The sequence below is a fragment of the Pseudoliparis swirei genome, chromosome 1, assembly GCF_029220125.1.
Source record: "Pseudoliparis swirei isolate HS2019 ecotype Mariana Trench chromosome 1, NWPU_hadal_v1, whole genome shotgun sequence".
Lineage (NCBI taxonomy): Eukaryota > Metazoa > Chordata > Actinopteri > Perciformes > Liparidae > Pseudoliparis > Pseudoliparis swirei.
Window position 1 is genome coordinate 15,019,056 of NC_079388.1, and position 19,098 is coordinate 15,038,153.

The 19,098-nt window shown below is 42.3% G+C and overlaps 1 protein-coding gene across 4 annotated transcripts in view; it reads left to right on the forward strand.

Annotated features, from left to right (window-relative positions):
* Positions 1-19,098, forward strand: part of LOC130194309 (adenylate cyclase type 2-like) — a 52,835-nt gene that overhangs the window by 24,909 nt on the left and 8,828 nt on the right. For 3 of the 4 annotated variants that reach the window (XM_056415279.1, XM_056415287.1, XM_056415264.1), the window contains exons 6-17: positions 848-959; positions 2,248-2,375; positions 3,258-3,416; positions 4,282-4,414; positions 7,024-7,200; positions 7,273-7,313; positions 7,404-7,484; positions 9,423-9,492; positions 10,322-10,419; positions 11,080-11,164; positions 14,598-14,738; positions 17,749-17,877. In XM_056415279.1, the coding sequence (XP_056271254.1) occupies positions 848-959; positions 2,248-2,375; positions 3,258-3,416; positions 4,282-4,414; positions 7,024-7,200; positions 7,273-7,313; positions 7,404-7,484; positions 9,423-9,492; positions 10,322-10,419; positions 11,080-11,164; positions 14,598-14,738; positions 17,749-17,877 (1,354 nt within the window). The remainder of the gene's footprint in view (positions 1-847; positions 960-2,247; positions 2,376-3,257; positions 3,417-4,281; positions 4,415-7,023; positions 7,201-7,272; positions 7,314-7,403; positions 7,485-9,422; positions 9,493-10,321; positions 10,420-11,079; positions 11,165-14,597; positions 14,739-17,748; positions 17,878-19,098) is intronic. The other variant, XM_056415271.1, reaches the window with a different exon arrangement.

A 19,098-nucleotide genomic window follows, 5' to 3' on the forward strand; every position in this document is an offset into this window, starting at 1 on the left:
ACGGTAGTGTCTTATAAGACAAAAGACAATACATAGACATAACACTTAGAGGACGACGAAACAGTGCGGACGACAAAACAACATAAAGTCAGAGTATTGAGAAAAAGAATAAATAAATAAATAGAAATGCATGTGTACATGTGTGTATGTGCGTGTGTGTGAGTGTTGCTTTGTTTGCTTTGTATTCTTGCATGAACAAGAAGAATCATTAATTTGAAGATGCATTTAGTTTTTTATTTATAACTTTTAGTTTTAAGTCGGTTCTTTCTGCTTTAATGTGAAATGTTTGTGATGACTTCTTGGCCACGACTTCCTTAACAAAACTACTTAAATCTTGATGCTGATAAAATATTTTTGTTTAATGTGTGCTGATGAGTGAGATTTATAATGAGCTGGAGACATAATGTAGGAAATGCATTTCTTTATTTTAATAGGTAATACAGTGCACAGTACCAACATGGTTGAAAGACCACAGAGCTTTCAATGCACGATCCACATAAGTTAGCGGCACTCTGGATTTAGGAACCAGCATAAAGAAAGTTGTTTTGCATTATTTATTTTTTTAGCACATTTGAAACCCGAACACACGATTGTGTCGTCCATCATTTCTAGTTCGTCACGAGTCTTCCGCAGTAAAATGTTTCATCTGTTGCCTCTAAAAATGTTGAAGAGCTCAGATTGTGCTGAAGTTCTCCGTATCCTCGTTGCTCTTCATAATAAAATGGCCCCCGAGGAAGAAAATCGTGGCGCCGTAATTCAAAGTACTAGCTATGAGATGAATAGTGATATTTGATGGTTGTGTAATGCGATATGAAGTGTGCGATGTGTCTCTTCTCATTCCGTGCAGCATTCTTTACGCCGACATCGTGGGTTTCACCAGGCTGGCCAGCGACTGCTCCCCAGGGGAACTTGTGCATATGCTGAATGAACTTTTTGGCAAGTTTGACCAGATTGCAAAGGTAACTCGAGACAAACCGTTCTTCATTTATATATTATTCTTCGTGTGTGTGTGTGTGTGTGTGTGTGAAAACATTAACAGCAGAAATGGATGAGACGTAAGAAAGGAGAAGGATCTGTTGCATTCCCATTCAGTGAACCACTAATTCCACTCATAGTTCTTCTCAAGAATCCAAAGCCAATATCCATCCGCTCTTACTTTTTTTAATCAATACATTATTTGGATTTAACAAGTTATAAATCAGTCTCAATGCAACACCGATTGCTCTTTATGACCTTCATGAGTAAACAAGACCGTCAGCTCGAAGACAACTATTTACTCATAGTTCATCTTAATTCTTGCCACCTGGTCCAATTCTGGCAAAATCAGACGAAATCATGCAGGTTCCCCAGAAACTCCTTCAGCTCAGACTCAAGTGGGGCGACCGTCTTTCTGCCCCACCGGGCCAACACCGACACTACGCTGCTGGAGGCTCTGGTCGTATTGCTGTGCCCACCGGAGAGAAGAGAGGCACAGAAGAACCAGAACCAGGACTGACTGAAAGAGACAGTCAGACTCTGCTGCAGTTGAATTAGAGGTTTTCTAAATGGGCCCGGGTGCTCGGGTACACCACCTTCTTTGTCAGAAATCGACGCACAATTAAAGTTCCTCATTGTAGCTTTAATGGAGAAACTGAGGATGTTTAGATTGATGTGATTTGGTTCACACATGGTGCTTTTAGCTAATGTAACATGGCGTCCATAGCAGCCAAACTCCTTTGTGCACAAATTGACAAAACAACCCAGAAGAGAGAGCGGCGTCCGTCTGCTGCCGTCAGACGGAGCGCAGCCTTGAAATAGATGTTTTCTCTTTCCCTGCGGCCGGCGTCGGCCACCACGCCGTACCTCAGCGGAGCGCCGTGCGTGTTACCCGCCGCCGGTTGCAGCAGTGTGGGCTGGTCCGAGTGCATCTCGCGGTCTCACGGGCGCTCTCCTTATTCGGGTCTCGACAGTTGAGTCACGCGCCCTCGGCTTTGTGTCCGGCAGCTCGTCCGTTATATAAACCCGGTCCTAAGACGAGCTGTCCACATCCCACATGTGGAGGGAGAGCTCATGTGTGTGGGTGTATGCCTTTTGGTCTTTGTGTGTGTGTGTGTGTGTGTGTGGAGAGAAGTGAGAGGGAGCATGAAAAATGTAATTTTCTAAATTAAATAGTGATCTGGTAATTTTAGAAAGATTATGGAGATTAATGATGAATGTACAATTATTCTCTCATTACCTCATTTCTCTCTCTCTCTCTCTCTCTTTTAGGAAAACGAGTGCATGCGAATCAAGATCCTGGGAGACTGCTACTACTGTGTGTCTGGTCTGCCTGAGTCGCTGCCTCACCACGCCAGGAACTGCGTGAAGATGGGCTTGGATATGTGTGAGGCCATCAAGTAAAATACCAGATATTTCTCTTTTTCTCTCTCGCTCTCTCTGCTTCTCTCCCTCTTTCTCTCACACACACACACACACACACACAGACACACAAATAAACAAACACACGCTTGCGAAAACACAAACACGCCTGTCAAACAGATTGAGCAGAAGGAATGCCAGACTTGATTTCATCTCTGTTTGAACTCCACAGTAAACACAATGTGAACTCATATGATAACCCCCCCCCCCCCACTAAACAAACAAATGAAGTCATTCTCTTTGAGCAGCTGACTCAAATGCTCAACATTTGGGTGAATAAACAGTTCCAGCACATATAATTGTCTTTCATCCAGGCCTGTAATATGTATATTGAGGTAAATAGAGCTTTGAATGTCTTTAGTCATATCATTTAAAAACCCACGCATCCTACACAGCCACCTCTGGAATTTAATTTCACAAATGGTATAATTCTGATGTTGTTGTCGCCTAATATTTATCTGCAACTGTGCAGCAAGACTGGGTTCAAATAGAATGAATAGACTGGCAAAAAAAAAGAAAAGCTGAGCAGCATTCAAACCCAAAAGTATCCAAGTGTCAACGAGACAAACGAAGCTTTGAAGCTCTGAAGTGGCGCCGCTCTCTGTTTCCGTCAATGCGTTGGAGTGCTTTAGTTGGAATGTGATCCTCTTGAACACGAGATGCTCCGTCTCGTGGGTTTTATGCTGATGAAATACATTTGAGCTTCAGAGGTAGACGCTTTTAAACTTCAGAGAGAGCCAGGCTAGTGGTTTCCTGCTACTCCCAGTCGTAACGCTAAGCTAGGCTAACCGCGGCGCCGTCGATCGGTGTACATGTCCTCATCTCAACCTCTCCTTTAAATTCTCCTCCGCACCCTACAGGAAGGTCCGGGATGCCACCGGAGTCGACATCAACATGCGCGTCGGGGTTCATTCTGGGAACGTCCTGTGCGGCGTGATCGGCCTGCGCAAGTGGCAATACGACGTGTGGTCACACGACGTGACGCTAGCCAATCACATGGAGGCAGGAGGTGTGCCCGGGTAAGACGAAACCCACCCTTCAGATAATGTCACAAACAATCTGCCGCTTTTTCAAATCCTTGTCGTTGTTGTGAGGTTGGCAAAGAGTCGCGAGTATTTGTCCGTGATGCAGGCGGGAAGCTTTTGCTTTGGGACTTGCCGGACACGTCCCGCTCCCTCGGTGATAAACGCTGCGTTGCACTTAGCAAGTCGGCGAATTCCCATCTGCTGAGCTGCGGTCGCATGGGGCGTTAAGTCTTTGTGAGCTTCTCCCAGTGGCTCCCAGCGTCATAGTGTCATTATCTTGAGTTTCAGTGGAGTGTGAGTGTCTCGAAGAGGCCGTTTCTCCCTTAAAGGGACAAGGTACTCACTCGGATGTATCAGGAATCGTTATGAAATATTAAAGTCCGGTCAGGCCATCCTTAAAAAAGAAGCGTTCCTTTTGCCTGAACCCCAGTAAACCACCCCCATGATATGAATGCACACCTGAGGAGAGAACATAGCAGAAGAAAAGACACAATCAGCAATCAGCTGGACGCATTTATATGAACTTTACATCAGGAGATGCAGGTTTCAGGGCTGACGTGGAACGCGTTCTGACAAGTCGGCTCCACTGTCTGCCTTCCGAGCTCCATAACTAGCATGGGCAAATTGGCCGGTGGTTATGTGTAAGCTCCACAGAAAATGAGCTCTCTCCGGTGCCACCACCACGGTGTCTAAAGGTCGTCTCTCCTCTCACGCTGAAACGTCCATCCCGCTCTGTTTGCAAGGGCAACAAACAAAGCCGAAGAGGCCGAGTCGAGGTTCTCTGAAAGCTCTTTTAATGGCTCGCGCTCTCAGCCGCTCTCATCCCCCGTCCTCTCGTCCCTTCTCGTCCCAACCTCAGGAGGGTCCACATCTCTTCCGTGACGTTGGAGCACTTGAAGGGCTCGTATGAGGTGGAGCCCGGAGACGGGCCGAGCCGAGACTCCTACCTGAAAGAACACGGAGTGGTCACCTTCCTGGTCATCAACCCCAAGGTCAGACACCATCACCGACGCGGAACCTTCACGTGAAGTCAGAATAATCACCCATTGGTTTGGGACTCGGGTTTTCAAGCCTCGAGTTCAACATTTCGGCCGTTGCCGTCTTGGATTTTGTCTGTCGCCATCTTTCTTTTTTGCAACCATTGAAAGGGAGTAACGTAGAGACGCCATATTTAGCTCCTACTCTAAATGGGACTATGATTTACTAAATTAACTTGCTCTATCGAAGGTTTGTAAATCAAGACCTCGTTTACTCCGGATAACGCACCGTTTCATGCAGGAACTGTGGTTGAACATTTTGATTTTCATGAAACTATTTTTGACGATTGATAATATTCCCCCAACTTTTTAAGCTCAGGCACTCAGAGAGCACAGACCTCCGCCAAGGCTGTTTACGTAAGTGATGTAATAAATAAATAATGTGTGTGTCCACCCTGTGATTCGGATCTGATCCAAAAAGTTACTGGTTCCTCCTCGGCCCGTGCACGTCTGAAAACAGAACCTCCTCGGCCAAGATTATAAAACCCCAGTGGGGTGAAATCTGTAATCAAGAATATTGTTCTCCGCTCATAAAGAAGTTTATGTTTTCTGTAGGGAAGCAAAGATATTCTCTTCACTCCCAGATTATTTTATACACATTTTTACCTTCGCATTGAAAATGCGGGAGGTTATGTTTTGAACGGCGTGTATTTATTTATTTGTATGCGTGTTACTCGCATAACTCAAAAAGTATTAAACCGAATCTCATGAAATTTGGTGGGATGATTGGTTATTATACGGGGACCATTTGATTAGATTTTGGGATTGATCGGGTCAAAGGTCATGGTCAAGGTCATGACAAGGTCAACATCTTCTTGAATCGCATGAAATTTGGTGGGATGATTGGTTATTATCCGGGGACCATTTGATTAGATTTTGGGATTGATCGGGTCAAAGGTCAAGGTCATGACAAGGTCAACATCTTCTTTTTACCATAGCACGGTATATTTTTATCCAATTGGCATGCAACTAATGCCAAAATGTTCATAATCCAATGCCCAATCTTGTGATATGCGAAGGTATGCGCTCTACCGAGTGCCCGTTCTAGTTTATATATGATCTAGTACAGTTTGCAGTCAGTTCGCCTCAGCAATCACTCCTTTTTATAATAAGTGTGTGTTTTGAGACAATACTTGGGCTTTCATGTAATTTATAGTAGATATAATGAGCTAGAATGCAAAAACAGGAGGTTCAACTTCCACAACACTGCTTTACCAACGTCCCCACGCCACCGCCTCGTCCTGCCGAATACGCAGCGAGCAGCTAAACAATATGACATTGTCAAGTGTGGGGAAATAAAAGGAGAGCGCAGTGACACGATGAAGGTATGTTATCGGATGAATAACATCTCTGCAGGTAGTCAGTCGCTCTGAGAGAGAAGATTACGTTTGAAGTGAAGTCTCTTTCCGCTGCTTGAGGCGTCGTGCAGTCGAATCGGGACAAAACGGGGCTGCGTGAGAACATCTGAGAGATCTGCCTCCTCTGTGAACTCTGATCTCTGTGTAGACCTTGGTGCTGGCAACCCAGGCTGTGCTCAATGTGTTTACGCAAATCGTGCTCGACAGTCCTCTGCCTTTCTAATCCCTTCACAACTTGGCGGAGATGCAACCACCCCCTTACATATCTCCACTCGGGCCTCGTTTCCTCTCCTTCGGGCATCCTGCGTTGCTTCCACAGGCCTCTGGGGTTCTGAGCCGCATTTCCTCTCTGAAGAATTAAGCTTTATGCTTTCCTGTGCATCAACTGACTCAGAAAGCTGCAGCTTCCTATCAGCATTGATTCCTCCGAATCTGGTTTCCTCCTTTCCCGTCCTCTGACTCTTCTCCGGAGAGCTTGACCAATAATCAGTAGCTTCCCCCTTAAAGTCATCACATGACTTTAAACACCGGGATCAGATTCCCAACTCTGTATCAAAGTATTCTAGAGCTGAAATATAAAAGTTTGTCTGGCCTCTGGTTGGTCTGGATTCTCTCGCTCCATCGCAGCCCAACAGTAGTCGGGTAAAGCATCAGTTTAGGCCCTACCCACCTTCTTGCAACAAAAAAACGCCGTCTTTCACTGCGACGTTTCCGCCAGCGTTGACGTGGCGTGGCGCTGGCCAGACAGAAGCACTCGGCACCCAGAGCAGACCTAAATAAAAGGCGAGCGGCATCGTTCTCTTAAATTGTTTCATGAAGCTCAAAACGCTAACAGACAGGTCAAAGATTTCTGCTTTATGATAAAAAAAGACATGAAATGGACCTTTTGAAACTCAGATTGTTCAGGCATCAACATGGAAGTGTTAAAGGGAGGTTATACATCTGTTGATTGAAAAATAGCAACGTCTTTTGTGAAGTGAAAATTGGATTTCACAACTAATAAAATCGTTCAATATATTCCTGGGTTTTGCTCTTAGATTTAGGTATTGCAAACTTCTCAGGGTCAATTCGCCAACTCGTAATCGTCCATCATGAGCACAGTGACCACCGTTCAAGCAGATGTGACGTGCTCTGACTCTGTTGGGTCAGTCAACAAGCTACACAAATCCAAAATGTCAACACCCAGCCGTGTCTTTCTGTACCCAGACTGAGAGGCACAGCCCTCTGTTGGACGTGCGCTCTCGTCCCTCGATGGACGGCGGCAAGATGAGGGCGTCTGTCCGAATGACCCGGTACCTGGAGTCCTGGGGCGCAGCCAAACCCTTCGCCAACCTCCACCATCGAGACAGCATGACCACCGACAATGGCAAGATCAACACAACTGTAAGTGGGCGCCAATGCAGCGCACTCTCAAAGGCAGATATCGGTCATTAATAGGTCCGATTCCGGTTTCAGGACGTTCCGATGGGGCAGTACCACTTCCAGAGACGAGAAAGGTGACTCACTCCGTCTTTTATCGCCTCTCATCACTCAAAACTCCATTCCTCTGCCACCGTGTTTGAACGTGTCCTTCCTTCGAATCCCAGGTCCAAATCTCAAAGGAGGAGGTTTGAGGAGGAACTCAACGAGCGGATGATCCGCACCATCGACGGCATCAACTCGCAGAAGTAAGCCGCGCGTCCTTTTTCTGCATCACTCTCTCGCGGTCAAAGGACACGTCGGATAAAGATCCTCCCGGTGCTCGGTAGTAGAAGCATCGAGTCAGCGTGGACGCTCACAGGTGAAGCCTGTTCACGAGGGGCCCCCTGTGGAGCGAGAAGTCCTCATTGATTTACTTCCCAGATAAGATGAGGTAATCCGTTATTGGCCCCACAGTGGGGACATTTACAGGGTTACGGCGGCAGAGGGTAGAGCGCACACGAGAGAATAAACAAGTATTATAAATGAGCAATAGAAGACGGGAATAAATGAGTACTTCAGAAACATTAGTTTCCAGTGAAGACCGAGGTTTATTTTGAAACTACTGAGTTTATGAAATTGACCCGTGTTGCTGGCTTTACGTAGGAGAATGCACTAAGAAAAAGATTGTATGAGTATATGTTGGTACTGAAACTTATTGTTGACAAAAAACTCAGTCAATCAAGGAAATAATGTATTGTTGTTCAAAGTGTGTTTTCAGGGTGGAAGTACCTGCACCTAAACCTCATTTGTTTATTGTTGTTTTTCCGGTGAGGGTCTGAAGGTGGTTATCTTGGTCTGTCAGTGTCTCTGCCCCAGAAGTGACCCACACGATGTTTATTTTTGGAAGGCTGCTCATAAAAGTGCAGCAATATGACTAAAATAACTGTGATTGGGAATAGAGCCAAGGAGGAGGGAGTTGGCAAATATAACAGAGCAAAAATACAATAATACAAACTTTATTAATTCCGAAGGAAATCCTCTTGCCAAAATGTGTTGAAAGTTTACAACTGAGGGATGAGAACAAATGATGGAACACAAAGAGAGTAATAATATAAAAAGCGTCTAAAGTAATTGTAACACCAGTGCCGAATAGAAAATCAAATTCAAAAGTTAAATTGATAATATTATGGGAGCGATATTGACAATAAAAGGTAATAACAAGTTATATTCCACATCAAAGCAATGTAAACTTAATGGTGTGTAAAGTGGGTTGTTGAAAATAAAACCTCCCACTGGGAAAGACACACACACACTGCGTTTGAGTGGGAACAGCTCTGTCTGATATCAGACATGGATTTCAACAGACTGCCTGCTTGTGTCTTTTTGCTAATTTAGTCATTATGTTTCTTCCATAACAATATGTATTTAAATGTGTATCTCTCGGGGCATGTGCAATATTTTTACATCTATTTTCTACCGCGTCTCGGTGTGCCAGTCTACTGTCTCGTTGGCTGCGTATTATTTTAAGCTGATTGCAGCTGCTGTGCAGCCGCTATCGCCCGAACAAAATGTCCCTCTGGGTACATTTCAATGATCTTTTATCGGCATTATGCAACACAGCGATGCACCGGGGATGCAGTTGTAACTCATTTGCTAAGATAAACAAGGCGGCAAATTAAATGGAACAAAAACATCGTGAATTCCTGGAGTCTTTTTGTTATTTATTTTTATTGCATCAAGAAGAAATATATAAACATGAGCAGCAAAAAAATTCTCTGGGCAGAGAACATGACCGGCATCTCAACATTCGTCATCATGAAATCACGATGTAATAACTTTGACTACGTTATGTCTTATCTACTAAATTAGTTTGTAAATTACAGTTTCTAACTACTGTGATTTATTTTTGTACGCAGTGTTTCTTTAAACATTTTTTTACCCCAAAACAATTGCGATGAATATATTACCATTTATTTTGTATTCATGGATTAAAAAAAAGAAGTATTTCTGGCCTTTTTCACTGATGTGTTTGTCATGAAATCGTGGCTATTTTAAAATTGAAATAAGCTCACAAATATTTAATGGAAACCTTAGTATTAGGCTCATTGCAGCAGCATGAAGAATAGTGTGCAGCTCCCACATAACAACCCACAGCCTGGTGCTTCTGTTCGGCCTGAATCCGTCTGTTTGGATTGTCTCTGCAGACAGTGGCTGAAGTCTGAGGACATCCAGAGGATCTCATTGTTCTTCCACAACAAAGCTCTGGAGAAAGAGGTAAGCGAATGCATACGAAACACCTGCCAGCATTGTTCTCCAGGGACACCAATCGATGGAATTGTGTAGTTGTCAGTGAGGCAGAGAGAACAAGCACATAGAACACAGATGGTCTGCTATACCGTCGACACTTTGACCTCAAATCCCTGTATTCTTGTATTATCAGGATAGGTAATGGAATAACTGAAATCAAGGGGAATTATTTCACACTTTCTCAAACTTGTGTACCAACTAATAAATACAGTTAATTAGGCATACAGTATATGAGCAATTGTTATAAAAATGGCAATAATAAGACTGTTAGGCAGAAGTCTACGGATTAAAAGTGATTTCTTAGATTTATTTAACAAAAAACAAACAGAAAACATAAATCAGACAATCCTATTCAATTTCATCCTTATTTTTGTGTGGTTATTTATTGTTATTACATTTTTCGAAACATCTATTAACAATTATAACTCTTTTCTTTGTTTTTTAAATAAAAAATTATATTTATAGATTTGTTCTGTGTGTATCTACCGAGTAAAGGCAATACAGATAAGACACAACAAAGAACAAAAAGAAAACGCTATTAATTTATCAAATATGTGGGCGTCTTTTGCCTCTCCTCGTGATATCAGGGGCAACATTATATTTCTTAAGGGCAGTTTTGCCCTTTGCCCTCGTGTATTTCCGACGCTGCGTATTCTATTTATCCTTTTTTACTTAATTCCACACACAAGTCTGGTCCGTTGTTTATTTTACTTGAGCGTGAGTCACTGCTGCTATGACGCACAACCTTTCTCAACGTTCTACCCAATTCAGTATTTTTTTCCGCTTCTCTCAACAGTACAGATCTACAACACTACCGGCCTTCAAGTATTACGTCACCTGCGCCTGCCTCATATTCAGCTGTATATTCATAGTGCAGATCCTCGTCTTGCCCAAGTAAGTCTGCACCCTCTCACAGGATGTACAATCAATGCCCAGTCCCCCGGAGCATCGGCAAAGTCCAGCTGTGGCAGCGGGAGTGGGGAGGGGGGGAGGAATGAAAAAGTAATTTGATGCCAGCTGTCTCATCAACAGGACCTCGCTGAAATGAAAGGAGGCAGGGGAGCAAGAGGCCGAATGTTTAAAATTCGATCGAGATGAAAGTGCACCGTGTCTGGTGGTGATTATAGACGAGGATCAAAGTGCGTCGTCTTTTACGGCGAGGGGAGAAATTCACGGTCATGCTCATTTACTGACTCTGGGTGCCAAAGGTGTAATTCGGCATCTGAGAGGCTATTGATTGTGTGATTCGCCTCCCACCCTCTCGCTCTCTTCCCCTTGGGCCCTCACGTTCAGACGTGACATCATCCGTTTTTACGACGAGGATCCTTAAATCGGCCTCCGTAGAACGCCGTGAGGCCTGAGCGTAACGGCATCAAGAAGCACGTACAGTTTGCTGTACTGTACCGCCCTCGGTTCTGCTTACTCAGCGCTAATGGATTGCTGGTCTGGGGGTAGAATACATCAGAGCCTCCAATACATTTGTAACGTGGGATGGTCCTGTAGGGACGAGCCAAGAGGGTTGAGAGAGTAATGTGTGTTGTTGTGTTGTTGCAGAACTGCTGTGCTGGGGATCTCCTTTGGCCTCGCGTTCCTGCTGCTGGCTTTGATTCTGCTCCTTTGCTTCGCCGGTCACATCCTGGTGGGTTTGCATGGATTCATCTTGCAACACACACACACACACATACTCACACACACCTGAGATCATGAATTTGGAAAGGATATTTTACTTGCTTAAATGCTATTTAAGCGTATTAGTCTAATTGTCTATACGTTGACGCCAGAATCATCCCCCAACAGGTCGATATATTAGATTGCTTATTAAGGGTGGCGTGAAATATTGAGACAGTAATATATTACGTTACAAGTTACAAGTCTTTTATTGTCAGATGCACAGAATGGCACAGGATCAGACTGGGCACTGAAATTCTTAGGACAAGGCACCACACAACAACTACCATAGCATAACATAGCAAACATAATATAACATAACATAACATGACATACACTCTGTACAAGTACTCTGAACATAATTTACATGTAATAACATATAATAACCTTACTAAATATCCAAGATAAATATACAATACAATATGCTAAAACATATACCAACCTATACATATAATACTAACATATATACATATAACATAATACACATATAGTAACATATAATAAACTAATCTACAGACAAATGGGAGTAGCAGGTAGTGCAATAATTCTGATAAATATGTATTTGTCGTGTAAGAGACAGTATGTAAGTGTAAGTACAAGCAGTGATTTGAAAGTGACAGTGTATGTAAGTGACGAGTGCAAAAGTGTCGATAGTGTGTCAATGTCCATTCCTTCTTCTTGTGATACGTAATCATCAGGCCAAATGTAAATATCTTAATAAAACATGCAGACGCTCTAATGGCTGTGATGGGACCGATGTAAGGAACAGAGTCAACTACGCTGGTGTTCAGTACGTGATCCAGATTTACTTTAAACTTTAAAGCTCCTTTGCAAAAGAAGGAAGGGTTGAATCCCCTAAGCTTCATTGGTCGGCTCGTCTTTGTCGTTCCTTTTTGCTATTTTCATTGGACAAAACATTTATGGCGACATAGTTTGTCATACGTTCAACATTCTTGATGTCACTTCTAGTTTTTTTTCAAAAAAAATGTTCAAAGATTATCAAACTGTCTTCTCCACACAACTTCTCTCCTCTTTTCCTTGGAAGAGACATTTGTAGTTGTGTCTGTTTTTGGGTAGAACGACGTTTCTAACTAACGAAAAAGGAACACTAATATTCTTCGTATTATACTTGTTGTAGTTAGATTCCAGTGGCTGTGTAGGATTGTTTCCTAAAGAAATATTTGTATCTAAATGTCGCTTCAATCCATATTTGTTGCCCTTTAAGCTTTCAATATCCACCTCTTCCTCGTCGGCCCGTGCATCAAGCTGCATGGGGCGTGGCGTTGTTTGCGATCCAAACATTTGTAAAGTCCACCATTCAGCAGCCTTCAAATCTAATGGCGTCCGGCGACTTGAAAAGTGCTTCTCATGCGAATTAATCGATGAACAAAATAATCAGAAGACAGTATCTACTAAAATAACTCCACAACAGTTCATCCATCAGGACGCTGCTACTGCTCGTCATCCAGCTCAAGATGGCTGTTATTAACAAGCTGCTGCGACTACCTGTCACGAGTGTTTCATGGACAATCAATACATACCTTCTCCCCTAACGGCCTATTTCCCTCCCATCGTTCTTCTCAAGAGAGTAGTGTCTCCCTAATCAGTGGAGGGTTATCAATAGCAGCGAGATATCAGCTTAAAGTAAGGATTCTTGTTCAATTAGTTACTTAAAATGGGTTAATTCACAATTGTATGTGACCTACAGTGCAAGAAAGCAGATAATATTCATATTTATAACTATGAACAAAGGAATTTTCCGTTTGTCGTAATGTTTTCATTCATAGTTTTCATAGCATGTTAATAACAAAGTGTGCCAGTAGAACGACTCTTAATTAATTCAAATTTGTCTAAATTGGCAGCGGTTTAACTTGTGTTTAATTGGAGGATTGTAGCCCCCCAACAGAATGAGGAGACGCCAATTTTGATGGGACATGTCATCGTGAAAGTGTGTGTTCTGTGTATCTGTGACAGAGTGCAGTACTCAGCGATTGTGATTAAACTTAATTTATTGTCTCTGTGAATCAATTCGTCAAACAAGTGTTAATTTGATCCAGACGTGTGATTAAAACCCGTCTGGATCAAATTCAACATCCGAGTCACAAACACAAGAACGCAATTCAACATCTGGTCTTAAAAAGGTTTTGAGAGAAAACGTTCACACTGGTTTATTGTTATATTTTAAAGTTTATTTGTAATAGAAACAGGGTTGGAAGATTTGAGTAAGAGCAGAAGATGTTTCTAACTAATCATTATTTCAACACTGCAGGTGAAAAGTGAAACTAACAATAACTACGAGATATCAGCATAAAAATGTTCCAATCACATTAAGAAAATCAAGTCTTCTGAAATTGTATGTTTGAATATGAAAAGTAAACAATAATGTGTTAATTGTGTTTTTAGTTTGCAAACATTTCCAGAACAGAAATCTTTACGTTGAATTAAAATCCCTTTTTTTCTTCTCATTATTCATGGTTTTTACAGAGAGAATTTTATATATATTTATTTTGATTTTACAAATTAACAAGACAGGACTTTAAGGATACAATACAATGAGAAAGGAGAAATAAAAGGGTGAAGAACAACAAAAAACAGACCAAAAAATAGATTAAAATAATTAGAAAAACCACAGCAAATCACACATTCGCACGTCACCAGTCTAATTTAGTACATGTTTAAGGTTACATCATCAAATCAAGTTAGCATCGGTTACAGTGTTTTTAATCTGGCACAGCAAAGTCCATCCCGGAGGGGTCACAGTGAGAATGTTGATATATTTTTGTAACAGAAATACTGTTAACAACCCCAGAAGTTTAGGAATACAATGTTTTATAAATCGTGCTATGAAAGATGTTTGAAGAAGCCCCTCGGTGGAAGCCTTCAGGATATAGATGGGAATGAAACGGGGAGGTTTTGAGTGAGGTGGAGGCTTCTGGCTCATTGAGAAACAAACTCATTTCGAGAAAACAGACTTTAAAGATATGTATTGTAAGATAATACACATTTTGAATAGCGTAAACAAACACAGCTCAAATATATCACCAGTTTTATAATTATATGTGCAAATTAGTCATTATCTAATGCTAATTCTTGATGAGTTTCTGAGGACTATACAGACACAAATACACTAAGTTTATATATAGGAAAATAAACACTCGTCAAAAAGAAAACACTTTCAGAAACGTGTAGTGAGATCGACGGCACTGCCCTGAGCTACGAGAATAACGATAATAAATGGAGTTATTACTGTCTTTATCTTCATTGGAGTCACATGACGGACCACACAGGAAAATGACCAGCTCCAAGTATGAGGGACAATAAATGGTTTCACCATGATTTGTATGTTAGCTCTTTCCTTCCCGCTCTCATCCGTTCCTTTTCCCCCCGTTTCTTTGCGCCCTCAGCAGGGGAGGAAGGGGTCCTTCTGCTCCCTGAGCTGGTTCCCCAAGTCCTCCCGCATCATCGTCACCAATAACCCCTGGCTGCGATTGGTCCTCACCATGATGACCACCGCTCTCATCCTCGTGATGGCCGTCTTCAACATGGTGAGAAGCGAGTTCGCAGGTGGAGATGTTGCGTGTGCGTCAACCCTCTGGGGTCACGGCGCTCCTTCATAGTTCATTAATACAGGACCAGTTCATACTTCATTCATACAGGACCAGTTCATACTTCTTCATACAGGACCAGTTCATAATTCATTCATACAGGACCAGTTCATACTTCATTAATACAGGACCAGTTCATACTTCATTAATACAGGACCAGTTCATACTTCATTCATACAGGACCAGTTCATACTTCTTCATACAGGACCAGTTCATAATTCATTCATACAGGACCAGTTCATACTTCATTAATACAGGACCAGTTCATACTTCATTCATACAGGACCAGTTCATACTTCATTCATACAGGACCAGTTCATACTTCATTAATACAGGACCAGTTCATATTTCATTCATACAGGACCAGTTCATACTTCATTAATACAGGACCAGTTCATACTTCATTCATACAGGACCAGTTCATACTTCATTCATACAGGACCAGTTCATACTTCATTCATACAGGACCAGTTCATACTTCATTCATACAGGACCAGTTCATACTTCATTAATACAGGACCAGTTCATACTTCATTCATACAGGACCAGTTCATACTTCATTCATACAGGACCAGTTCATAGTTCATTAATACAGGACCAGTTCATACTTCATTCACAGGACCAGTTCATACTTCATTCATACAGGACCAGTTCATACTTCATTCATACAGGACCAGTTCATACTTCATTCACACAGGACCAGTTCATACTTCATTAATACAGGACCAGTTCATACTTCATTAATACAGGACCAGTTCATACTTCATTCATACAGGACCAGTTCATACTTCATTAATACAGGACCAGTTCATACTTCATTCATACAGGACCAGTTCATACTTCATTCATACAGGACCAGTTCATACTTCATTCATACAGGACCAGTTCATACTTCATTCATACAGGACCAGTTCATACTTCATTCATACAGGACCAGTTCATACTTCATTCATACAGGACCAGTTCATAGTTCATTAATACAGGACCAGTTCATACTTCATTCATACAGGACCAGTTCATACTTCATTAATACAGGACCAGTTCATACTTCATTCATACAGGACCAGTTCATACTTCATTAATACAGGACCAGTTCATACTTCATTCATACAGGACCAGTTCATACTTCATTCACACAGGACCAGTTCATACTTCATTAATACAGGACCAGTTCATACTTCATTAATACAGGACCAGTTCATACTTCATTAATACAGGACCAGTTCATACTTCATTCATACAGGACCAGTTCATACTTCATTAATACAGGACCAGTTCATACTTCATTAATACAGGACCAGTTCATACTTCATTCATACAGGACCAGTTCATACTTCATTCATACAGGACCAGTTCATAGTTCATTAATACAGGACCAGTTCATACTTCATTCACACAGGACCAGTTCATACTTCATTCATACAGGACCAGTTCATACTTCATTAATACAGGACCAGTTCATACTTCATTCATACAGGACCAGTTCATACTTCATTAATACAGGACCAGTTCATACTTCATTAATACAGGACCAGTTCATACTTCATTCATACAGGACCAGTTCATACTTCATTAATACAGGACCAGTTCATACTTCATTAATACAGGACCAGTTCATACTTCATTCATACAGGACCAGTTCATACTTCATTCACACAGGACCAGTTCATACTTCATTAATACAGGACCAGTTCATACTTCATTCATACAGGACCAGTTCATTCTTCATTCATACAGGACCAGTTCACACTTCATTAATACAGGACCAGTTCATACTTCATTCATACAGGACCAGTTCATACTTCATTCATACAGGACCAGTTCATACTTCATTAATACAGGACCAGTTCATACTTCATTCATACAGGACCAGTTCATACTTCATTCATACAGGACCAGTTCATATTTCATTAATACAGGACCAGTTCATACTTCATTCATACAGGACCAGTTCATACTTCATTCATACAGGACCAGTTCATACTTCATTCATACAGGACCAGTTCATACTTCATTAATACAGGACCAGTTCATACTTCATTCATACAGGACCAGTTCATACTTCATTCATACAGGACCAGTTCAGGCATTTTATTGCAAGTTTTATACTTTATCAAAAGTACAATTAATTCCCTCAGCTCACACAGTGTATTTATTATTAAAACATACAAGGATACATATGATGCATTTGACTAGGTCCAGACTTAATGCATGCAAAGTGTTCCTGCACTCTCCACACAATCAAAAGATAATTAATTTGTTTTAGCCTTTAACCTTTTAACCCTCCTGTTACATTTAGGGTCAATTTGACCCCATTCAATGTTTAATGTCGGTGTTCTTTGGGGTCAATTTGAGCCCAGGCTGTTTTTCACTGTCAAACATATAAGAAATATCAACTTTTTTATATATTTAAAGGGATATTTAGGTAGTCAACAAACAAACATAAAGTACCTCACACTTAAACTTGGAAAACAATATTAATTCTAATAATTTTCTGGAGGTTTTAATTGCTGGGGTCAAATTGACCCCAAGGGTAAAATATGTCAGTAAATATAAAGGTACCAGGAGGGTTAAACATTGAATGGGATCAAATTGACCCGAAGGCAACAGGAGGGTTAAGCACCAAGCTTTTTGTAGGCCTCTGCTCCAAAAATGGCATCCCCAAACTAAAAAGGCTGTATCTCTGCAACCACTAGGGCTACTTTAATCATTTTAAAATGTGTACCTTTTTTTAAAAAAAATCTTTTGTTCAGATGTGTACGTATCAGTCTATATGTTACTGGGTAAGAGTAAATAAAGATGGCACACAGAACAAAAAAAACATGTCAGGTCCGAATTGAGAAAAAGCACTTCCAGGATGACGATATGTTTGGAGCGAAGCCGTCGCAAACGCAAAGTAAATCAGTTCTCGCTGCTGTGCCGATGTCACTGATTTGTTTTGTTGGGCCAGTTCTTCGTGGAGGAGCCCGGAGGATCCGTTGAGGACGTCCTGACGACGTCTCCCCCTGTCAACCGAACCAACGACAGCCTGCCGGACTACCTGGAAAAAAACACGGGAGAAAACAAGTTCTACCTGCCGGTGAGTTCTTAGAGGGAGACGTCAGCAACGTGTCAACCGGCAGCCGAAGAGACGACTTACGCGACTTGACGGTCATCTAAAACATTTGTCAGAGGACCGCTGGTTCGATCCCCGGCTCCGATAAACTCAAAATGTCTCCCGTGTGGCTGGTAGTTACTGCCGATGTGCAGGTGGACCCTTAGCTCCTCCCATCGGCGTGTGAACGGGTCCATGATGATGTCATGTCGTGTTAAAGCGCTACGAGTGGTCGCAAGAGTAAAAAAGTGCTACACAAGCACAGGTCCATTTACCCTCCTAGATCACATGACTTCTCTGTCTGGATGTTGAAGTCGCCCAGGAGGAGGAGCGGGGGGCCGTGTTCCGAGAAGTTCGACAGGAGGACGTCTAGCTCTTCCAAGAAATCTCCCAAAGAACCAGGGGGACGGTAGAGAACAACAATGTGTAGTTGAACCGGATGAGTAACCGTCACAGCATGGAACTCAAAAGTCAGTGGGATAAAGAGTGGAAGCGGGTAGGGAGAGAAACACCATTTGGGTGAGATGAGTAAACCTGTACCTCCACCCCGACCAGAGGGTCTGGGTGTGTGGCTGAAGGAGAAGGCCGAGGAGAGAGCAGCCGGGGTAGACGTGTTGTCTGCTGTGATCCAGGTCTCAGTGAGAGCCAGGAAGTCAAGCGACTGCTCCATGGCAAAGCCAGAGATGAAACCAGCCTTGCGGTTGGCTGACTGACAGTTCCAGAGGCCTCCTGTGACCAGGTGCTGGGTGTGAGTAGAACGGGTAGGAAGGATAACCGAGGAGGGGTTCCGGAACATGAATGAACGAGTCCTATAGTAACTACGAGTTGAAATACGCACAGGTATGGAAAATACACACATATTCACAAAATGGTGAAATACTCAGCCACCCACGAAGACTTGTTCACATAAGTACGTCTGTCATGCTCTCACTATAATCACGAGGTTGGGTTTCCATTGGCGAAACTTGAAAGCCCGGTGAAAAATACAAAAAGAGGTAAAATGGTACTACTGTAAGAAAATATCAGAAAAAAACAATAAGACACGGAAATGTGAGAACAGTATTGCACAATCAAAATGAGTATTGCGTAATCAGAACAGTATTATCAGAACAGTATTGCACAATCAACAAATGTGAGGTTGCGGCTGTTGAAGTCACCGGGTGTCCAGCCTGATGACGTCGTGCGGCAGCCGTAATCAAACGTGCA